This window comes from Typopeltis vanoorti, chromosome 5 (assembly GCF_054136105.1).
Source record: "Typopeltis vanoorti isolate ZY-2024b chromosome 5, IOZ_Tvanoo_1.0, whole genome shotgun sequence".
In the NCBI taxonomy this organism is placed as follows: Eukaryota; Metazoa; Arthropoda; class Arachnida; order Uropygi; family Thelyphonidae; genus Typopeltis; species Typopeltis vanoorti.
In genome coordinates, this window is record NC_143553.1 from 50019908 (window position 1) to 50045657 (window position 25750).

General features: G+C 35.6%; 1 protein-coding gene across 3 annotated transcripts in view; it reads left to right on the forward strand.

The window, feature by feature from the left end:
* Positions 1-3388: 3388 nt before the first annotated feature.
* LOC150106395 (uncharacterized) overlaps positions 3389-25750 on the forward strand; it is a 137136-nt gene continuing 114774 nt past the window's right edge. The window contains exons 1-2 of one of the 3 annotated variants that reach the window (XM_090392421.1): positions 3389-3437; positions 11463-11564. In XM_090392421.1, the coding sequence (XP_090248547.1) occupies positions 11480-11564 (85 nt within the window). In that variant the 5' untranslated portion in view covers positions 3389-3437; positions 11463-11479. Of the gene's footprint in view, positions 3438-3612; positions 3839-4240; positions 4391-11462; positions 11565-25750 lie in introns of those variants that run through there. The other 2 variants (XM_090392420.1, XM_090392422.1) reach the window with 2 other exon arrangements.

Consider the following 25750-nt stretch of genomic DNA (forward strand, 5'->3'; position numbering starts at 1 on the left):
TCTTATCTACTAAAACTCTAGGATCCCTAGCCCGATCAGTTTCTTCTAACATAATCCCACCAGCATAATATGACATTGAATATCTAATCTAACCGAAGTTCATGACTTTGCATTTACTAACATTGAGCTGACAGCCATTTACCAATGTCCCCAATTCCAGCCTGTTCAGATCATTCTGTTTATATCTTTGTATCATCAGCAAATAGCTGTATGTCACTACCAAATCCTTTCCCATGTCATTAATGTATAGACTGAATAACAAATATGTGTACCAAGGACTGATCCTTGTGATACACCACTGGTTACGTTAAATCTTGCAGACTCACATCCCCCCATATACCACTTTTTTGATATTTGCAGTCAGTCATCCTCTTATTCACGCTAAATAGTTTATAATCTAATCCCATATTCTCCAATTTATGCAACAGTCTTCTATGCTGTATTCTGTCAAAAGCCTTGAGAAAATCCTAGAGGATCATGGTATTTGCATTCCCTTTGTCTAACGCAATGGTAACATTATTATAGAATGTGAGCAAGTTACTAAAACATGACATTTCCTTAGTAAATCCATGCAGTTCATTGCAAATGCACATTCTCTGTCAACCCATTTCTGAATGCGAACCCTGACCAACTTTTCGAAAATCTTCACCACCACTCCAGAGATACTAGTAGATCGACAGTTGGATACAGCAGTCCTTGTACGACCCTTGCGTAATGGGATTACCATACATTCTTTCCACTCTTGTGGAATCTTCCCTGTTCTGAGACTCAAATTATATAGCCTTCTGAATTATTTCATCATTCCTCCACTTTCTTCACAGACTGGAAGAACATGTGAAGATGCTGATCAACATCCATTTACTTGTCAGTTTCAAAGATAAGTTCCGTTAATATTATAATCTTTAGCTCTTCATGAAGAACATCAACAGATTCCCCCTATCGTACACGCATTCATGTGCGATATATTTTACGACATTTCGAGTTGATATTTAGAAAAAATGTTCGGCGATCCCTTCGAGCAGTACATTATAACTCCTCCTGATATCCATATCGAGGTTGAGGAAGGGATGATTTCCTGTTATTAGCAAATTCAGTAGAGTACGTTTATATTTTTATTTAGTAAATATCAATACATTATATTATCAACACATTTTCTTATTGTGTAAATAATGTCTATTGCTGTAGTACAATTTATTATTTATTTCGTATGGGGATTCCACGGCCGTAAGCCGCTTTTTCGGGGAGGTACGGCACCATCTCATTTCCCCCCCACACACACATCACCCCAACTCCTCTTGTAGTACAATTAAATATATCTAATTACCTTGTATGCAATAATAAAGGTTTCATATTTGACCATCAAATAAAAAGCACAGTAAGAGCAATGCTTTCGATTAGCTTTTAAAATAGAAAATTTAAAAGTAGTGATAGCTCTTGTGATGAATACGAAGTATCATTAAGTTTGTATACTTTACATTTGTGTCAGTTTAGTTTGCATTTGCTTTTACAATACGTAATCAAGGCTGTTGCAACGAACCAAGTTTTTAGCGAGGCAAAACGGACAAAATTATATTTCAACCATAAAAACACTTTTTTTTTGTTTTTAATTCACGTATTCTTAAATTTAGAGGCGGCAACATACTGTTTAGAGATATGTTAAATAAAGATTATTATTATTATTATTATTTGACACCTCCAGGGAGTCCAAAGACTCATCGAGGGAGAGTGTGCCAACAGCATCGAACGATGGGCCCCTTCCAACTACTAACCGCGCTCAAACTTACTTAACTGAGCCATTAGTAGCAGAGGCTCTACCAATCGACCAACCTTTGCCGGCATGATAGACATTGTGAAATAAATTGGAATGAATACATTGGTGAGAGAGATAATAAGGAAATCAGTCTGGCAGAGCTTGATGGAAGATGCAGAATGGAAAATCCCTTTGGGATAGATGGCTTGCCTGTTGAAATGATCATCGCTTCTTGTAGTATAGGGTTGAAATAGTAATATGATATGTTTAGACTGATCTGAATACCTAATGATTGGACCAAGGAGATTATCGTTCCAAAACATAAAGGAGGCCCCATAAGGGGAGCATAGTAATTATAGAGGAATAACATTAATGTATCGTACAAAGATTTACGAAAGGATAATGGTTGGACATAATAGACTAGACTTCAAAAGAAATATGATATCTTAAATGAACTTGAGGTGATATCTGTTTTAGACTACATTGATCCAGTGGCGGCTCGTCTAGAATGGCTTCAGGACTGCATTTAATGCAGTTCTGCAGTCCTTATGGAAACACGCCACTGCATTGATATTTATAAAGTGAGATGGAAACAAAATGAGTGAAGGAACACTCTCCAGAGAGAAACGGAGATATCGACCTTAAGGGAGAAGTAAAAGAGGACGGCCTTTGAAAAGATGCGAAGAGACCGTAACAGGCACTACGCCTATTACTAAAAAGAATGAAGAAGAAGAAAAAAGATAATGGCAGCAGGAATAAAAGATGACAGAAGCACGTCTAAGAGAAGCCAGTTCAGTTTTAGAAAAGGGCGATCAACTGTTGATCTGATTTTTGCTGTAAGAGAAATGATGATAAGACACTGGGAATTTGGATAAAGTCTGTTTACGGCATTTTTTGATTTACAAAAAAAGTCTTTGACTGGGCTACCGGGGGAAAGTATGGAAAATTTTGAAAAAGATAGGCATAGAAAAAGGAGAAATAATCATGATAAAGAATATATATATTAACTCTAAAAGCTGTGTGAAGACTAAATTTGGTAATTCGGAGTGGTTTACACTTAAAAATGGACTGCGACAAGGAATTGCGTTATCTCCATTGCTTCATTGTGGTGATAAATAGTGTCTTAGATATGGTTAATGACTAGAAAGGAGAAACAGAAAAAAGAGCAAAATGAGAAACAAATCACCACATCATCTGCACCACAAAGTTTTAAGGACAGTACTGACAAAAAAAAACAAGAAAAGAGAGAATAAGAAATATGGACATTAGGAATAATTTAGCACTAAAAAAAAGTGTCGAAGAAATGCTTATGAATTTAAAACAAACCAAGAAGAATGTATAAAATGAAATTTTGGAGAGACCAAGAGGAAGACAGCGAAAAAGGTGGAGGAACCAGGTAAGAGAAGAACGTGAAAACTGAAATCTGAAGTGGCGAATTATTTATGACGGGAGGATAGAAAGAAATGGAAAGATTCTATCTGCCTGACCTGTTAGTTTCTGTCGGAACATTTGTTGCTAAAGTAAAGTAGCATAGTACTTGCCTAGGAGTGGCATATACTCTAACAACGTTTCTGCCATTAATTAGCAACACCAGCAAAATCCTGCAGCTGGAATTCGTGTAACACTTTTTTTTTGGTCGGAAGAGTCGCATTTTATATATATATATAAATTTTACGTGAGCTCGTAGGTGTGTACGTTAGATATGTCTTTTTTGAATAATTACAAAAGCCACGAAAATATCTTTGGGTGTTTTGTCTTGTGATTTTGAACTATCAGATTAAAGTTTTCCGTCACGTTATTTTCAGCTCTATTTGAACTGACAAGATTTATCACTTGGATGTGTAGTTTGATATAAAGTGTTGTAGAAATAGCGTATAATGTTAATGACTCTATGTGATACTTGGTTTTGTTGTTATTTCACTACTAAAAATATAATAATGATGAGACTGTTCAAAGTTGAACATAATGGAGAATTTTATTGTTTTTGCATATTATATTAATATTTTCTTAGAACATATTAACAATTCATTATGTCAATTTTGAGATATGCATGTTTGCGATTGCCGTACACTGCTATTTCATTGACAGGTATGTGGTAATTATAATGCATATGTTATTAAACAAATATTTTGTATAGTCACTGTGGTACTACTGTACGGTATCAGTACAACATAACTGAATAATAAACATTTCCTTGTGTGAGACAAGGTTAAACAGTTAAAATAATTACTTGATAAACGAACTGTACAGAAATCGTTTTAACTCAACAGGGAGTTTACGGGGTTCGGTTCACGGGTCTATTATAGAGCGATCAGGGAAGCACTAAAAGTATTGGTGAAGTATGAAGAAGCATTCTTTGAACTTACTGCCGAATTTTGAGAAATGTTACACAAATTATTTTCGAGAAGTTGTTTTGAGAAATTACCCAAATGAGAGAAGAGTATGCCATAGGTGTCACGGTTGACCGTGGCAAGTCCAATCGGTGATAAATAGTGTTTCTCAGAATTCCATGCACTGTTAACTGGCTTTGTGGCCATGGTATATAATTCTACATGTTGTACCATCAGTATATTCTGAAACTAAGTTTCATGATGCTCCTGATTTTAAAACAATAATAAAAAAAATAGCAAAGCTTATTAGGTAATAGAGCTACTTCACTTTCCAACGAGAGGCCAGTTAACTTAGGAGAATCCATAACTCTTATTTTTTTCCCACCCATTTTTGGTTCAAACATGTTTTATAAATCTTTCACCATTTCTGCTTAAGTGACATTCCACCTCAGATCCTCTCTGCTGAGACATTTTTTATGCAAGTAATGTCATTTTTTTAATCTTCACTTTTAATGTGATTTTGCAACTGATGTCATATGTTCACCCTCCAAATTTTCATCAGGACTCTCATATTTGTAGTTTTAGTCTTCAATTAAATATTTCATTTCATTTTAACAAAACCTTTTGTTGTTATTATTAAAACACTGTGGCACACCACTTGGTCTAATTTCTCATATATTCCATATAAATATATTCAGCAGTAGGACTCCTACCATTCCATATTTGCATATTAGCTGTTGCCATATTTAACATATGTTTTAATTCTATAACTTTATTTTTTGACAACTCCTTTCATCCTTTGCTGAATTTTATAACAGATTTTACAGCAGTTTTGTGATTTAATTAAAGATTCCTAGAGTCTTGAAGTCTGTGTTATTTCAATTGATATAGGCATTATTTGCATAATTGCAACATATTTATGCAAATCTCTTTTCTCTCTGATTCTTCAAACCAAGGAATAAGAAAGTATTCTTATTAATATCACTGATTTTGATATTATGAAATCAAAATCAGATTTGAAATTTTGATAAATGTTGCTCTGCTTCATAATGTGATTCATATAGATGAATAAGAGCCAAGATAGCTGCCATGCTTCTTGCCTGACACCTGATTTTACACCAAACCATCGTACAACATTCCATTCTAAGTGCTAACTTAAAATGTAGGCTACTTGTTATTTATTCTTATGATATGACACTAAGGATTCATTTTGGGAGAGGACACCCCACACATTAATCTAAACCCTGTTATCTTTTGCCCATACTGATAGTCTATTTAAATCATCCTGCATGATTAATTATTATCCTGCCCAATTTTGCATCATCAGCAACAGCTGAAAATGTTTACCTTCAAATTATTTCCTATATCATTTATGTACAAATTAAACAGTAGTGGTTCAAGTACACAGCCTTGCAGCACACTAGTGACCTTCTTTCTCCTGAATTCTGCTTCTCCATATAACTGCTTTTTGGTATCTCTCAGCTACCCTTAAATACATATCATCAGTTTCATATCCATCCCCATTTGTTCTAATTTGCATAACAGAGTTCCATGTAGTATTCTGTCATGCTCCTTTGCAAAATCCAACATAATTATCAGTCATTCCCTTTATCCAACTCGGCATTCACTCTATAATAAAAAGTTAGTAAATTACTGAAACATGCAGAGCCATGCCAACCCTCATAGAGTATCATATTTTTATTCACCCATTCCTGAATTCTCGCTTTAACCCACTTTTTTGGTGTGACCAACCACTCTGTAAATACTTGCAAAGTGGTTACTCAGTTATATTGCTTGCTTCTGTCACTGTTGTGTTCTGCTGTAATGTTTGATTTGTGCAGTATGACCTTTGCTGTTCTTGTGCCAATAAATCATAAATCGATCAGTCTGTCATGTTACTACCACCTGCACTGGTTAAAGTTATCCTTCCACAGTCGTTCTTCTTCCTACTTGCCATAGAACAAAAGAACTCAGATTTCATTTAGCCTGCTCAGCTAATTTCTTTCATAATCTGATTTTATCTTCCTTATCATGCTGGTCACCTTTCTCCTTATATCCCCCCCCCCCCCCCACACACACACATAATTTTTGTAGTACCTGCTTAAATGATACTACTCATCTATCTAACTCCCACCTGATTAAACTTCCTGATCTTGGGTATACATTCTGATATTGCTTTCTCCAGATAATATCCCTTGACTATCTTCCATGCACTGCCAACATCTTTCCTTGCAGTCTTTTATGCCATGGCACAGCTTCAAGCTTTTTCCTAAGCTTGTCAATTTCACCTACTTTGTAGTTCAACATTTACCTCTTTTTAAGAAAACACCTTCTTTTGCAACCTCCCAAGTCAAGATTACATGATCACTCTCACCAATCAGAGGCAATGTGGGCACCTTGGTAGTGGATAGCTTTTCTGATCCTGTGACCAGATTCAATACTCTTATATCCCAAGTTCCCTCATATGTTGCTCAAACAATTATCTCTCAGCAGGTATATAAATTTCATCTCCTTCCTGCAATGTGATCTTTTCTTCCTTCCAATCTGTCTATAGTCGAAGTCATAACATGTTTGTCCTGCACTCCTTGTACTAATTTGATGATGCATGTTTTCCACATAATCCTTCGAAACCTATAGTAGCAACCAACTCTAAATTTTGTCATTTTATCTTCAATCTCACTACTGCAGCACTTCAAAAAACTTATATCTGCTATCCTCCTTTCTCCTACTTTTTTGGCTGCAATTCATCTGCACAAGAATGATTCAAAAATAAATTTGAATTCTTAGCAAACCGTGTAGATTGTAGTGCAGCTTGTTTCTCTGTATATATGTGTATGCTCCAGATGATGACCTTGATATGAAGGTCGAAACATCGAGTGTTCATTTAGTTTATATTAAACTAAAGTTTTGCTCTAACACGGTAGTTGTCTCCATAATTTTCCATAATGTAAGGCATTAGAGTAGATTGTTTAGCTTTAGAAGGTGGTGAATGGATTGTCAGAAGTGGTTGTGAGTGCTTAGTCACTGAATGAGTTTGAGAGTTATGGTAGTTATTGTGTGAATAATGAGTCTATTACAGAATATGTATATATCTCCATGGAGATAACTGCATAATAATATATATATTTTTTATTATCAGTCATTCAATTGAAACATACATGGTGGACATTATTTTTTAAAACAATAGTTTCACAGATGTAAAGAAAATTAGAATTTATTAAATACTCCTCTATATTTTGTTTATTTTCTGTAGCATAATAATAGCATCATTCAAGGAGAAAGTAGAATTGGCTACATTTTAAAACATGAACACAAGAATGAGTCATGCAAGATGTGTATACTTCCAAGTGTCTTGGTTACAGCTGAGTGCATAGGAAGAAACACTATTAAATTCCCATGGAAACAAGTATAGTTATGTAATTTTTAAATGAATAAAAAATAAACAATGCCAATTAATTCCCAAAACTTAGACATAGGCATACAGTCTGTTCAATTAAGACTAGAGCAGTGGCATGGGGCACACAATTCAAGAAATGTATGATCAAATTTAAACCTATTGTTGTACAACATATTTGTTTGATTGCAATAAACTCTGAGTCTAGTGTTGATGCCATAAGAAGCAAGGCTTGAATCTTCTGATTTCTGCAAAATGGTCAGTCCATCCAAAGTAGCAAAGTTAACAGGAAAAAGGGTGTTTGATAAACATTAGGCAAGAACAGAGGAAATAATTTATCCTTAATAGGCAGTACAGAAGAAAATAATTTCCATGCTTATTTGAAAGTGGTGTACAGATTGTATTCGCTAAGAATCCTTGATTCTGAGGTCCCTTTGCGGTCTTGGAAAAGAATAATGATTATCGATTATTTTCTGTATCATGATTTTGTTATAGCCATTGAATGATGATAGTGAATTTTATTTTATTTAATTCTTCTAACAGAAGAACAAATTGTGAATGTCCTGTGCATAAGGCTTTTGATAATACATGTCTTTTGTGAAGGATGATGTGAAGCTGTGTGGATATACCTGCTAGGGAAGGATGGCTTCCTGTAAATGGAAAATTCAGTATTACCAGTAGAGTTATATTACCAGTAGAGTTGCAAAGTATTTGGCTATGTTGTTTTAGCAATATCTTTTCAATCTGGTTCCATTCTAAAACGAAACTACTTAGATTTTGAACAAATCAACTCTTTATACACGCTCATTAATGAGTGTGAATGAAACAATAGTCGTTCCTTTCTGAATATGTTAATACTCTATATTATGATTCTTAAATTGCTGAAATTAATATTTCAAGAATGAAGTAAGTGAAATTTAACTAGATGTTCTCTGCCAAGGCAAGTAGCGCTTGAATTAGTTTAAAAAATGCCAGTAAATCCACTGTGAGAAGTAGACAGTATGAAAAAAATTGAAGAATGCATGAGGCAACTAAGGCTTTGAGATGAGCATAGATGACTGTTAATTCCTTTTGTATTCTCTGGTAGTTTTCTTTGCTTTGTGCACAGGTGGTGGTTGGTTAGTATAATACTGAGGCAGCTAGGGTAACAGACCACATTTTTTATATGAATCAACTCGGAGAAGATTATAAAATTGTAGTGCATTAATATCATTAGGATTAAGGGTTAGATCATTTTGGGAAGGCTTACTTACAAAGATTAAAAAAAAAAATTTTTTTTTAATCTCTGGATTCACATCCACAGCTTCCAATAAGCATCATGGCTATATTTTGTAAAGAAATTACAACATTAGACTATTGTATTAACTAAAAACAAATTTATTATTTCCAGTATTTTGGCAAAGTCAAATTGCCATCATCAGGGAATAAAAAACATAAGATACTGCATGCAGGCACTACACATAATAATGAATATGAATCATGTTAGCTGAGAGTAGGCCTAAAGTCCTAAATGGTGCCCTCTAGTGGACTAAATTGGGCATTCTTGGTTGTTGGACTGAAGTGCAGAGGATAAGACCTTTACAAATTTGGGGTAGTTTCATGCAATGAAATTTGTTGATGTTATGATAGTTTCATAAGGCAGAAGCAGATTCAAGGATAAGTTTTTCATATTTATATTTGTTGCAATGGAGTAGTGGCTTTTTTCCAGTGTATTCTATGGCAGGTGTATAAAGTATGGTCAGCAAGTTATGAGCAATGATAGTGATGGAAATGGATATAGTTTTGTGTTCAGCAATTCTGATGTTGGCTGTCCTTCCTGTTTGGCCATTGTAGGATATTTTATAACTGCAAGGGATGTGATAAAGACTGTGGTGCTGGTCTTTGGTGGAGTGGATAAGGGATGCTAATTTTTTATGTGATCTGTAGGTGGTTTGCAAGGTTGTATTTTTTTAAAGATTTTTGTTACTTTTTCAGATGTCTTGGATATGTATTCATATGAAATAATGATAGCTTTGGTGTAGTCTCTGTTCTGGAGAGGATGTGTGGGTTTAGGGTTTAATATTTTTTTGGATATGATAGGAATTGTAGCCATTGACTAAGAAGGTTTTGTGAAGATGGTCAAGTTCATTAGAGAGGGCATTGTCATCTGAACTAATTAATTTAGCCCTGTTATATAACATTTTAATAATTTCATACTGTTGGCAGTGGGGGTATGTGATTGAATGTACCTGCTGGTGTGTGTGGGTTTTCTGTCAACAGAAAGCCAGTGATCCATCAGGCTGGTGTGTAATTAAAGTGTCTAGGAAGGGGAAGCTGTTGTCAGTTTCTTTTTCTAATGTGAACTGAATTCTGGGAAGTTGATTGTTTAGATGTGTTAAAAATATGTTGAGCATCCAGGCCATGTGGTCAAATAGAGAAAACATCAACAAAGCATAGCCAAATAGTGGATCTATATGGGGAAGAGTTTAGTGCTTTTTCATCAAATGTTTCCATAAAGAAATTAGCCAGAGAGGAGAAAGTGGAGAGCACATGGCTGTCCCTTCTATTTGTTTGTAGAATTTTCCTTGCCAAACAAAATAGCAAGAGTTCATAGTGAACTTAAGTAAGGCTGAATGATCCAGAGGAAAGTTAGTTTGAATAAGTTCTAAAGTGTCTTTAAGTGGTATATTGGTGAACAAAGAGGAGACATTAAAACTGACCATAATGTCAGTTTGTTGGAGTGTGAGATTTTCTGTATAGGCTTTATGATTTTCTACACTGATGTTATGGTCAGTTTCAATGATGCCTGTACACCAATGTCCCATTTAAAGATACTTTAGAACTTATTCAAAGTAAATGCTGTATGTTGAAGCCTCATTTGATATGAGATAGTTCTTATGGTTTGATATTTTCTAGAAAAGTAATCTTATTATGATAGTGTTATTATTGTAATAATGTGAATCAAGAATGTATACACTCTCTACCAATAATTTTCTGGACACTAACAATTTACAGTTGATCAGCAGGCTATCCCAAATATTGGGTATGTTCACCTTTGGCTGTGATCTTTGTCTCCATTCCTCCATCAAAGCAGCACTGAGTTCAGCGACAGATCGAGGGCATACTGCTCCGGACCTCAATCACCACTGTAATTTGTCCCATAGGTGTTCAGTGGGGTTGTGGTCAGGACTCTGTGCAGGTCAGGGCAGTCATTTAAACCCATCTCTTCATGTAGCATGGGGCATTGTAGTCTTGATAGTAACATGGGTCTGTTCTATAAAAACTCCACAGTGTAGGCAGCACCTGATTATCTAGAATATCAAGGTACTGAGCTGCCATCATAGAACCATGGACAACAACCAGTGGTCCCACTCCACACCATTACTCCTCCACCACCAAACTTTACTGTGGGTATAACACTGTGGTAACAAGCATTGCAGTCTGCCTCCACACCCTGTCATCAAACTGGAAACAGGTGAACCTTGATTCATCGCTCCAGAGTGCCATTTTCCATGCCACCAATGTGACAGCCCACGATGACCCCCCCCCCTCTCGAAGTCACTGAGTTCATGTCATGTTTCCATATCACCTGTATTCAACTGCTATGATGAAATACTGCTTCCTACTATCTGTACATTATATGTAACATAAAAACCATTGTATGTTAATAACATACAATGGTTTTTATGTTATTAACAAACCTGGAATGTTCCATAATTTTAAATAACATATGTGTTTGGACAATTATTGGGAGATAGTATTCATGTGATAAAACTTTTCTGCTAGATAAATAATTTGAGGTCAATAACTAGTTGATGTTGTAAATTCTATCTGTTTAATCATGTCAGTTTTGCTTGAAAATAAATACCAAGTTTGGTATTAATTTTCAACCAAAGTCTTGTAGAGTATATGTTCTTGTTTTCATTTATACCATTTTAAGTGCACTTTAATTTTTTAGCAGATATAACTGTTAATGATTTAAGAAAAGTGAAAAAATGTTCCATTTTAGTGTTAGCCATTATTTACATGAATCCAGCTAAAAGTGATGGATCAGACTGCTCTCCTCATCTAGAACATTGTGAGAAATGTTTACCTGGAAATTTTGCCAACAGTAAGTTTTATTTTTATTAATGTATTTTAATTCTTGCCTTTTTTTTTTTTTTTTGCTCATTTACTTTATAATTTATCACGTTTTAAAATTCCATCTTTGAATTATCAGCGTGAGTTGCGCCAAATATCTACTATAAATACATCATCATCATCATCAAATTCCTGCCATGTACCCTCAAGGGGTGTACAGGATATGACAGTACTACATGAAAAAATTACATCATTACTAACTTCCTATCTACAATTTTCCTCCAAATCAGTCTGTTGCTTGTCAAGACTCCAACATTATCAGATCTTATATTTCTATCGTCTAAGGCACTTTGTACCGTATCAATCCACCTATATCTTGGTCTTCCTCTGGGTCGTTTTCCTGCCAACCTGGCAGAGAACACTTGTTTTGCTAATCTTTCCTCTCCTATTCTATTTAAGTGACCATACCATCTGAGATTAGCTCTGCTAACACATTCCTGGATGCTGACAATGTCAAGTTCTTTCCTAATATCCTCATTTTTAATATGATATTGCCATTGATGCCATCTGTTCACGCCTCTAATCTTTCTCAGGACTCTCATATCTGCGGTCTCTAGTCTTTGGTCAAGTGTTTTACTTCTGACCCAGCTCTCAGATCCATAAGTTAAAATTGGTTTGAACACAGTCTTGTATACAGCTAATTTAGTGTTCCGACTAATTTCTTTCTTATTCCATATGAATTTATTCAATTGACTTCCCATGATACCAGCTTTGCTGATTCTGTTGTCTATTTCTATATTTAGTTTACCATCTTCAGTAAAAATTGTGCCTAAGTAGCTGAAATGTTTTACTTGTTCCACAGGTTCTCCATTCACAACACAGTTGACATTTTCAATGATTCTGCCTATTTTCATTGTCTTTGTCTTTTTATTGCTGACCTTCATACCATATCTATTACAACAGCTATTCAATTTAGTCAAAGACTCTTGCAGACTTGTAGCGGATTTATTTAGAAGTATAACATCATCCGCATAAAGCAAAGAGCTGACATTAACATCTCCAATTTTGATATCAGGTTTAATACCACATTCCTTCATAATGTGATCCATATAGATAATGAATAACAGAGGGGATAATGTACATCCTTGTCTCACACCAGATTTAACATTAAACCATCTTCCTGTACCTCCTTCAATTCTAACTGCTGACTCACAACTCAAATAAAGACTAAGTATTGCTTGATATAATGCCCCATTGACACCATATAACTGCAGCGTATTGAATAGCTTCTCTCTTGGCACCTTGTCATATGCCTTTTCCAAATCGACAAAACTTAAATACAGATCTTTGTTATATTCCCATGCTTTCTCGACTATTTGTCGTAAAGTGAAGATCTGATCCTGACAGCCTCTATTTGGCCTGAATCCAGCTTGTTCTTCACCAAGCTTTTCTTCCACAATTCTTCTCAACCGTTTCTCAAGTATACTTGCATAGATCTTGCCAGGAACACTCAGTAGGGAAATACCTCTGTAATTCTCACATTCAGTTTTATTTCCCTTTTTATATATGGGTACTATGAGAGCTCTACTCCAATCATCGGGAATTCGTCCCTCTGTCCAGGCTTTCTGAACTATGCAGTGCAGCCACTGTAAGACTCTTATACCACCATACTTCAGCATTTCTGGTCGAATATCATCTACTCCTGCTGCCTTTCCACATTTCAAGCCTTTGATGGCTTTTTCTACTTCAAGTATGGATATGTATTCCTGACTGCATGCCTGGTCAGTGTTTTTTTATCACTGTGCTGTCATCACTGCTTGTTTCATTTAGCAGTTTTTCAAAGTAATTACTCCATACTTCAAGGATATCTTTTTCTCCTGTTTTCATTTCACCTTTATCATCTCTAATTCCTTTTACAGCACTCTTTCCTCCATTCCTAAGCTTCTGCAACAACCTCCAGAATATTTTGCCACCTTCTTGATATTTATTTTCTATATTCTTGCCAAAGTCCTCCCATGACTTTTGTTTAGCTAGTTTTACACACTGTTTAGCTTTCTTACATTTGTCTCTGTATTCTGTAAGAGTAAAAGCTGACTTATTTGCCAGGAACTTTTGATATGCTTTCTTCTTTTCCTTCACTGCCTCTTTAACTTCCTGTGTTCACCAGGGAGTTCTGATTTTTTTATCTTTGCACACAACCTCACCACATGCCTCTCTGGCAGAATCAATCAATGTTTCCTTCAGAGTTTGCCACTGAATCTCCAAGGTTTGATTCCTGTTCTCAAACTCTTTCATTTTCTTTTCAATAATATTTCTGTATTTTAGTCTACAGTTTACATCTGAGAGCTGCTCAACTTTTATTCGCTTTAAAACTTTCTTACATGTTATTCTTTTCAATATGAAATTCAATTTTATCCTGCTCAAGACTAAATAGTGATCACTTCCAATTTCAAATCCTCTGTACACTCTGGTGTCCTGCACCAGGGAGAAAACATCACTATCAACAATAACATAGTCAATGAGACTTTTCTTATTCCTGGCCTCTTCTCTCCATGTGAATTTGTGCACATTTTTATGTTGGAACATGGTGTTAGTAATAACCAGTCCATGTCCTGAGCAGAAATCCAACAGATATTTGCCATTATTATTAGCTTTGCTCTTTTCTCCAAATTTTCCCAAAATATTTTTGTATGTCTCACAATCATTTCCTACTCTACTATTTAGATCCCCAACAAGGACCAACTTTTCCTTTTTCATTGTGTCAGTTGCTTTTTCTAAAGCCTCAAAAAATTCCTCCACTTCTACCTTAGTAGAACCTTCTGTGGGACCATAGGCACAAATAAGTCTCATTGTCCAGTTCCCCATTCTCATATTTGCCCACATTACTCTACTTGAGACTGACTGCCATTCAAGAAGATTAGCCTCGTATTTTGTGTTGAATACTATGGCTACTCCTTCTTTTCCTTGATTGTTATTGCCTGAATATAACATTTTGTATTTATTGCTCAGAAAGATCTCACCAGTTTTGGTCTTTTTTGTTTCAATCACCCCTATTATGTCGATCTGGTACTTATCTAATTCCTCAGCTAGCTCCATTTCTTTGCCATTCAGGCTTCTTACGTTGATAGTACCGATCTTTAACTCTGGTGATGTTGAGTTGGGGTTTGTTTTCAGATTTGTTCCAGTAGCTGACTTTTCGCTGTTCGCCCTGGTTCCCTGGCGAAAACAACGGGGGCCTTGTTTAACCGGGCGACGCCCCAGCCTGCATGAAATTTTGTCATGTTGTACCATCATTCTATATTTTGGTTTAACCAATAAGAATACAATTTGGTCGGCTAAATCCCAAATTGCCAGCCCATCCTCGTTCGTTCAGTATCAAAGTAGATACCCAACAGGGTGCACCACGAGAAGGTGAGGATTGGACATTAGGTCAGAAACCCTGGTCGGTTCTCCGCATTCCTTTAAAGGCTATGTGGAGGTCTCCTCTCAGTTATACAGCTTTGATCCTTAAGCACCCATAAATACTTATGTATAAAATGTCCTGTTATAGCATTTTGAAGAGAATTTCAGCCTTTGAGATGAATATGCCAATCATAAACTTGGCAGCTATAAATTCCAATATGTGCTCAGCAGCACAAGTTCACATTTATAACTCTGATTGCTGAAGATAATTTTTTGGTGTACTTCCTTCTCCATATTGAGAAACACTAGGTCACTGATTTGCAACTTGCAAAAGTCTGTTACTCCACACACTTTTTAAAAAAATTATACAAAAATCCAATGTGGTATTTCTAAAATGGGGTGTTGTCTTGGGATTTTTCTGAACTAGAAAGATTTAATTGATATGTTGCATACAAAAGGAAGGCAATGGGAAACCACCTTGCATCATTATCTCCCTAGTAATCAGCTGCAACACTCTTAAGAGAAGAAGCCACAGGATTAAGATTAGGTTGCATACAAAAAAAAAAAAAAAAAATCAAAGATACAAATTCCTTTTTTTTTATATGTCAATACTTTTTCATACAGTGCATAGACAAAGCTATTTTGCTTATTTAAAAGCTTGCAGTGGTCAGAAATCAAGTTTTGACTCCAGAGCAAAGAACAAGTTTTCTTTTCCACATTTCTTCTAGTAAGTAATGAGTTATTTCCTGAGTTGCATCAGACATCATGGAGATACCTGACATTTCTTCTTTTCATCTTCATCCATCTTTGTCAAACATAGTATAGAACATGATCAAATTGACATTCTGCCACTTCCAACATAGAAATCGTAGAGGTGGAGGTCCAAACCACAAATGCAAGCTTCCTGAAAATATACTCTGTATGTAACTCTGCAAACAGTTACTGGAAGCAGACTTAACTGAAATTCTAGGCACAAACCAAGCAGCACTAGTAACAGGAGACCTAAACACCAAGCACACAGCCTGGAACAGCAAAACTACAAACTGAAAGGAACCTCCAACAACTTTGCTGCCACCAGGAATATTGTTATTCTAGGAACTGCAGAACCCACATACTACAATGTGATGGGACTTCCTGATGTCCTTGACATAGCAATACTACAAAATATTGCATATAAGCACTGATAAATGACCTCAGCTCTGACAATAACCCACTTTTATTCCAACTGGGCTAGTAACATGAAAATATCCAAGATTGGCTCCCAACTGTCAACTGGATGAAATTAATGACCACTCTGCTCAAATATGTTGGCTCATTTCCAACCATCGAACTCAAGGAAAAAATCAACCACTCAATTTTGAGCTTGGAAAAGCAGATAATTACATTAACAGGTGGATGTGCCATGAACAAACTCTGACCAACTTTCTAACAAGATTAAACATCTCATCCATGAAAAAGAACAGATTCAGACATTAATACCACAGAATGCTGGCCCCGGAAGAATCAACGAGTGCTGAACAGGGCTAATGAAATTCAGTATGTACTTAAAAACACTCAAAACCAACAATGGGGAAGGGAACAAAACTCCAGTCCATAAACAGAGAACCAGATGCACTGGAAAATGACTAAAACTCTATGCACAGCCCATAAACCCTTCCACCAATCCATAGTGAACATAATCTGGTTCAGCACAATGCAGACAAAGTTGAAGCTTTTGCTGACAGACTAGAGAAGCAGTGTAGTTAAATTACACCCACATGAATCTAGACTTTAAGACTAAAGTACACACCCAGATACGTTATGCTCTAAAATGCATAGCCTGTAAAAATCCCATCCAAGTGATATCTTCTGTTGACTTACATGAAATCATCACCAAACTTGAAAATACAAATACGCCAGACAGAGAGTATTTCTAACAAAATCATCAACATCTGCTGTATAAAGCCATATTGTACATTGTTGCTGTTATTCATTCAATTAAGATATCACTAATTCCCTGCATGATGGAGCTGACATAATCTTAATTCCAAAACCAGGAAAAGCAGCACAGTACTCCAAAAACTACTGCTTATTCAGCCTGCTTTTCTGCCTAGGAAAAATAGTTGGAAGTGTATTACCAACAGTATTGCAGAAAGTCATCACTGAAGAATTAGAATTCTGGTAGAACCACTCCACTGAAGAAGTTCTCAGAGTTGAGGAAAACATAAGCATAGAGTAGAAATAGAAGCAACACACTGGGGCAAACTTCCTAGATTGTTTCCAAAGTATTCAACAAAATATATCACAGTGATCTTCTTTTCAAATCCTACTACCTACAAACTTCAAGTGAAGCTGCAGAGAATTAGATCAGCTGAAAGCATAATCACAGTAGGCATCCACAGGGTGCCCTGTCATAACTTCTGTTCTTTGTCATCTATGTGGCTGACATTTCACACACAGTTGCTACCACAATGCTGCTATATGCAGATGATACCAGTAATGGTATGCTTCGTTTGTTGCTAATCTAGGTCAGAGCTCCCTCTGACCTAGATTAGCAACTGAAAAACTTCGGAATGCAATCTCGGAACTAGAACAATGGTTCAAAAAATGGCAAATTGATGTCTATGCAGATGAGCACTACAGTGCTATTCACAAGAAGACAAGTATCCCTAGGGTGAAGTGGTAATGTTTGGCATCCTTGTTGCATTGCATCCAGTAGCCAAATACTTAGGGATACAATTAGATAAAGAGCTTTGTTTCATGACTCATGTCAATCAAAAGCAAATTGGTCAGTTATGATAGTTATACCCATCACTCAACCAGCATAGCTGGCTAAGCACAGAACTTAAACTACTCCTATACAAAATACTGTTCAGGCTAGTTCTGCTATGGCTTATCATCATGGAGCCACATAGTGGATTTGAACATTAACCAACTACAGATAATCCAAAACAAATGTTTACAAATAGCGTTCAGTGCATCATGGTTTTGTAAGAGATGTCTCAAAAAAATTGCACCAAACAGGTAATTTATTTTTAAAAAAACTTGCCACCATTAGCCCACAATGGGTGACCCAAGTGCTCATCAATCACCCTTAATCCAACAATTACTTTGCCTAATAAGAGACCACAGGTCCAATCAGTTCATCATGCTAGAATATTTATCAGTGATATCATTTTTATCCACCTCTTCACCCTCTCCAAAATTATTTCATATCCCACTGACCAGATGTAGTCTTGTCGGAGCTTTATACAGAGGAACAACCACCCTTTTATCTCTCATGGTCAGTTTCCTCCTTAGTATTGCAGCAGATCTCTGAGTTTTCTTCACAACCTTTGCAATATGTCCTCTGAACCTGAACTTCAAATTTCTACAGTCACCCCGAGATCCCTTGCTTTCTCCGGTATGACTCCAAGAAATGGATATGAAGCAGTCCATATGTCCCCAAATTTCTTGTCTTTAGCCATATTAAAGTAATATCCTCATTCATTTATCCACCTTTCCAGCTTATTCAAATCCTCTTGAAGAAAACAACGGTTTCTTACTAATAGCCCTCCCAATGCTCACATCATCTATAAACATTTGAATATCTCCCAGTAGTTCAGTAACAATATCATTGACATAAAGATTGAAGAATAATGGTCTCAGACTGAACACTGTGGAAACTTCATTTGCAGCCTTCCTACTCCATTTCACTTAGTTTTAATCCTCTTCTTAATTGCACACAAACTTCACTCCACAGATGTTCTTTTGTCCTTTTCCCACTGTTCACATAACGCAAAATTTTCACCAACTGATTTCTTATAACACCTTTCAGAAGTTGATAAGTCTATCATATCACTTCTCTTTTTTCTGTTTACCAGTGTCTGCAATGTGTTTTCAGTCTTTCTTCATAATCTACATTCCCTTATCCCAATATCATCTTTCAGCCCTCCTTTGCACTCTTTCTACAGGTTCTTCACTAAATTTAACACGTGAACCACAGTAGTAGGTTTTTTATTACATAAATATTTCGTCCTAGATATCTTAGGACATCATCAGTACAGTAGAACAATACTAGGAATAACACAAAGGATAGGGTGCGTACGTACAATGGAATCCAAATTGCGTGCAGTGGTGCATTACAGCCTGAACTTAAATTGAATTTAATTAAATTAAATTAAAATTAAATTATTTTTACACAATTTTGTATGACAATTTCCCATACTTTGGCAAGAACATCATTGCGGTTTAGATTTGGTCTGTGAAATAGGGCTTCAACACTTTCTTTATATAAGCATTCATATTTATTTTGATTTAACAGGTCTACAGTTTCTTTATGGGGGATATTGGTGAAGAGAGAGACTATGTCGAAGCTAATTAGCATGTCAGTTTTGAGCAGTTGAAAGTCTTTTATTTTGGCGTGAAATTATGTGGAATTTTTTATTGGGGATGGAGAAGGTTGGATAAGAATTTTGATAACTTGTAAGTAGGGCTGCTAATTGAATCAACGACAGGTCTGAATGGGACGTTGTTCTTGTGAAGCTTGGGTAAACCATATATTATCGGAGGTCTAGCATGGTATCGACATCGTCTCTCTCTTCACCAATATTCCCCATAAAGAAACTATAGACCTGTTAAATCAAAAATTTCTGTCGGATATTGTTGAACTTTTCAAATTTGTTATCACTTCCGGTTACTTCACATGGAAAGGAAAAATCTACAAGCAAGAGGAGGGAACAGCAATGGGGTCCCCCTTGTCACTCAACTTGGCAGATCTGTTTATAGAACATCTTGAAGAAAAAATTCTCTCGTTTGAACCCAAACCAAAACTCTGGCTTTGATATGGCGATGATATCTTCACAGTCTGGAGTCATTCCAAACAAGAGCTACTTCAGTTTTTAGATAAAATCAACCTTCTTCATCCACGCATCAAATTTACATTAGAAAAAGAATCCCCACAGGGTTTTTTTGGATTTACACATCCAAAGAAAAGAAGACGGTTCCATCTCCATCTCTGTCTATTGCAAGCCGACATTTTCAGGTCGCTACATTCACCATACTTCTGCTCGTCATCCCACTCAAAAATTTGGCATCATAAATCATTGGTAACCAGAGCACACGGATTTTGCTCCTCCGAGGATTCTCTAAAACAAGAATTGGAAATAATCAAAAACACAGCCACTCTAAATGGATACAATCTCAAAACAACTCAAAAAAATCATCAGCAACTTCTCCACACATCAACCTAGACAAGAACAAGCCCATGGGATTCCCATATCTTATATCAAAGGCATCTCCGAATGGATCTCGAAAATTATGAAGAAATACAATCTTGCTGCCACCTACAAACCCATCAACCAGATCCACAACTTGTTACCTTTGCCTAAAGACAAACTTTCACCTGTGATACTACCTGGTGTATATGAGGTTCCATGCTCCTGTAAACTCTCTTATTATGGACAGACAGGCAGATCAGTTTTTAAACGCATTTCGGAACATCAAGACCATATCCGCCTCATCAAACTGCAAAAATCAGGCCTCGCTCAACACAGAGTTGAAAACCCAAACCACAAGATCCACTGGGAAAAGACAAAACTCCTACACAGATCTTCATATAAATATGAACGCTTATATAAAGAAAAGTGCTGAAGCCCTACTTCACAGACCAAATCTAAACCGCAATGATATTTTTGCCATCCCTAAAGTATAGGAAATTGTCATACAAAATTGTGTAAAAATAACTTAATTGTAATTTAATTTCAATTTAATTTAATTTAAGTTTAGGCCACAATGCGCCACTGCATGCAATTTGGATTCCATTGTATGTACGTGCCCTATCCTTTGTGTCATTCCTAGTATTGTTCTACTGTACTGATGATGTCCTCAGATACCTAGGACCAATTTTTACGTAATAAAAAAAACCTACTACTGTGGTTCACGTGTGTTAAATTTAGTCATGAATTCTCCACAAGTTTCTCTATATAATCAAATACAGGTTCTTCATCTCTTCAGAACCCAGTAAGCCAAATCTGCACATTAGTCCAGGTGTGGTCATATCAAAGTCTTGTAAAGAGGCAAAATAATAGTGGAAGTGGCCATTACTTGATTAAATTTAAGTTCTCAGATTTTCTGAAATTTATCCGTTTCTTTTGTCTTTATTTCTTTCAAATACATCATTATGCAACCTAAAGAATCAAACTTGTGTCATCACCTGCCCTGTTATTTTATCCTCTGACTATTTTTGATATAACATGATCTCTACTGTCCACATAATGGAAAATATTTACCAACTGATTTTCTATGACACCTTTCAGAAGTTTATGAGTCTGTCATATCACTTCTCTTTTTTCTGTTACCAGTGTCTGCGATGTGTTTTCAGTCTATCCTCATAATCTACATTCCCTAATCCCAATATCATCTTTTGGTCCTTCATTGCTGGCCTGGTTGGCTGAGTTTTCTCCAGCCAAAAGGCTGGAGAAAATCCCGCCATGGGCATGGATGTTTGTGGTTGTCTGTAAAAATACTAGTGGTGGTGGTCGGCGGTAGATGATGAAGGTAACTTCAGTTGGTGGATTGGTGTAGGTTGTTGAAGAAAAAAAGATTATTGAAGAAAAAATGAAAGAGTTTGAGAACAGGAATCAAACCTTGGAGATTCAGTGGCAAACCCTGAAGAAAACATCAATTGATTCTGCCAGAGAGGCATGTGGTGAGGTTGTCTGCAAGATTAAAAAAATCAGAACTCTCTGGTGGACACAGGAAGTTAAAGAGGCAGTGAAGGAAAAGAAGAAAGCATATCAAAAGTTCCTGGCAAATAAGTCAGCTTGTGCTCTTAGATAATATAGAGACAAATGTAAGAAAGCTAAACGCTGTGTAAAACAAGCGAATCAAAAGTCATGGGAGGACTTTGGCAAAATATTCTGGAGGTTGTTGAAGAAGCTTAAGAATGGAGGAAAGAGTGCTGTAAAAGGAGTTAGAGATGATAAAGGTGACATGAAAACGGGAGAAAAAGATATCCTTGAAGTATGGAGTAATTACTTTGAAAAACTACTAAATGAAACAAGCAGTGATGATAGCACAGTGGTAAAAAAACACTGCCCAGGCATACAGTCAGAAATACATATCCATTCTTGAAGTAGAAAAAGCTATCAAAGACTTGAAATGTGGAAAGGCAGCAGGAGTAGATGATATTCAACCAGAAATGCATAGTTCAGAAAGCCTGGACAGAGGGATGAATTCCCGATGATTGGAGTAGAGCTCTCATAGTACCCATATATAAAAAGAGAAATAAAACTGAATGTGAGAATTACAGAGGTATTTCCCTACTGAGTGTTCCTGGCAAGATCTATGCAAGTATACTTGAGAAACAGTTGAGAAGAATTGTGGAAGAAAAGCTTGGTGAAGAACAAGCTGGATTCAGGCCAAATAGAGGCTGTCAGAATCAGATCTTCACTTAACGACAAATAGTCGAGAAAGCATGGGAATATAACAGAGATCTGTATTTAAGTTTTGTCGATTTGGAAAAGGCATATGACAAGGTGCCAAGAGAGAAGCTATTCAATACACTGCAGTTATATGGTGTCACTGGGGCATTATATCAAGCAATACTTAGTCTTTATTTGAGTTGTAAGTCAGCAGTTAGAATTGAAGGAGGTACAGGAAGATGGTTTAATGTTAAATCTGGTGTGAGACAAGGATGTACATTATCCCCTCTGTTATTCATTATCTATGTGGATCACATTATGAAGGAAAGTGGTATTAAACATGATATCAAAATTGATGATGTTAATATCAGCTCTTTGCTTTATGCGGATGATGTTATACTTCTAAATAAATCCGTTACAAGTCTGCAAGATTCTCTGACTAAATTGAATAGCTGTTGTAATAGATATGGTATGAAGGTCAGCAATAAAAAGACAAAGACAATGAAAATAGGCAGAATCATTGAAAATGTCAATTGTGTTGTGAATGGAGAACCTGTGGAACAAGTAAAACATTTCAACTACTTAGGCACGATTTTTACTGAAGATGGTAAATTAAATATAGAAATAGACAACAGAATCAGCAAAGCTGGTATTGTGGGAAGTCAATTGAATAAATTCATATGGAATAAGAGAGAAATTAGTCGGAACACTAAATTAGCTGTATACAAGACAGTGTTCAAACCAGTTTTAACTTATGGATCTGAGAACTGGGTCAGAAGTAAAACACTTGACTAAAGACTAGAGACCGCAGATATGAAAGTCCTGAGAAAGATTATAGGCATGAACAGATGGCATCAATGGCAATATCATATTAAAAACGAGGATATTAGGAAAGAACTTGACATTGTCAGCATCCAGGAATGCGTTAGCAGAGCTAATCTCAGGTGGTATGGTCACTTAAACAGAATGGGCAAGGAAAGATTAGCAAAACAAGTGTTCTCTGCCAGTTTGGCAGCAAAACGACCCAGAGGAAGACCAAGATATAGGTGGATTGATACGGTACAAAGTGCCTTAGACGATAGAAATATAAGATCTGATAATATTGGAATCTTGACAAGTAACAGGCTGATTTGGAGGAAAATTGTAGATAGGAAGTTAGTAATGATGTAATTTTTTCATGTAGTACTATCATATCCTGTACACCCCTTGAGGGTACGTGGCAGGAATTTGGTGATGATGGATTGGTGTAGACAGAGAGTTGTAGAGTAGGTTCCCTCTCTCAATGAGCCTTTGGACTCCTTGGAGTTGTTATATAATAATAATGATTTTGTGAAATTTTGTTTGCATATTTTATGTATGTCATTTTTGAAGGTCATCTTCCTTATTTTTTCATATAATGTGATCACTGGATATCTTGTTTTATTGTTATTCTCCATATTTATACAACTTGATCAATATTTAGACAAACTATACTCTAATACTTTCATTAGTTTCAATATGTTCTGTTAATTTATCACCTAATTGTAACTTTATTTTTCTGTTTTTATGTAAACTTTTTATAGCATGTACTACATGTAATGGATGTTGTTTTTTCATTATACTCCATAAGTTTTCTCTGTATTTTATCAAAAGCCTTTGTGCAATTTATAGGCAGGGGATATATATATATATAAAAAAAATTATAAAATTTATATATATATATATATATATATAATATATATAATATAATTTATATATAATATATATAAATATTAAAAATGTGAACAAAGATAGAAAATGCAGTAAAAGAAAGAAACAGCATGTAGATAATTCCTTCAAAAACAAAAAGAGAAGAAATTTACAAAAGAAAAGAAAGGAAAAAATATATCTAAAACCATTACTGTGAAAAGAGCTTACCAGGATTTTTGGGATAGAATTATTAATCAAATAGAAGATATATATGGAAGATGAGAAATAGCCTACTAAATATTATTATTATTATTACTTGACACCTCCAGGGAGTTCAAAGACTCATTAAGGAAGGGCATCTACCAGTGGTGGCCTGTGAAAATTTTAAGTGGGGGTGCTGCTTATACAAAAAAAAAAAAATTTTTTTTTCCTAATCGGTAACCAATTTATTAATAAATAAATTTACATATTAAAAAAATTGCTTTTTAAAAATATTTCACCCTCACCATGAACAAACACAAATAATAAAAGTTTCGTATCTCACAGAAATAACACGTGCAAGCATACGATACGCTGCCCAAACGAGTAGTGTCGGAATCACTTGTAACGTGCAATCACAAGCGCAAATGAATATCGGTGAGATTAGCTGCAATTGGCTGAACGTGATAATTCTTACACTGCATTAGATCACAGTGCATTTGTTTCATGTAACGATAATTGAAAAAATATAATTATTTTCATATTTTCAACAGTGACACTCGTCATAATTCAGCCTTGTATCTATAATAAATAAATAATTATATGTTATTTTAACAAAATAAAATAAGATTTACAAAACATTGTTCACCCTCACCACGAACACACACCAATAATAAAAGTTTCGTATCTCACAGAAATAATGCATGCAAGCATACGATACACTGCCCAAACAAGCAGTGTCGGAATCACTTGTAATATGCAATGAGAAGCGCAAACGAATATCGGCAAGATTAGTTGCAATTGGCTGTCTGTGATAATTCCAACACTGCGTTAGATTGCAGTGCATTTGTGTCATAATCTAAAGCTTTAATCAAACAATTCCAATTATTAACTATTCAATCAATGTCAAAACATAAGCTGTAACCTTTAACATGTTGTATTGCATTTATATAATGTTGTAAACATTGTTATTATTTCTAAACACAAACAAAATTTAATTTTTTCATTTTTTTCTTGGGGATGCTGCAGTGTCACAGTGCTTATGTACGAGCTGCCACTGGCATCTACTCTACAACTGTATCTCCACCACCCACAATCCACCAACTACAATGAACCACAACTACACCAACGCTATCTACCGCCCACCTTTACCACTAGTATTTTCACAGACAATCACAAACATCCAAGCCCATGGCAGGATTTGAACCCACAGCCTTTTGGCTGGAGAGCAGATACGCTAACCACTTGGCCAACCAGGCCGGCATTTCAATGTAACACATTTATTAAGAGATAACTGTACCATTCATTCTAAATAAGTAACAATGTACATACAGTTGAAAATATTTAATTAAAGTAGATTAATTACATATGTTTCAATTCCCATGTTGTGGATCGTCATTAGTATAAAACAGTAAGAAATTAAAAAAATTAAACAACAATGAAGATACACTGCTTAGAAAGAAGTCAACATACATCATAGTATGAGAAACAAATAAAATGGTGTCTACCTTAAGATGTAGCCTTCTTTCACTGTGATGACTGTGACAATCCTACTGGGAATACTTTC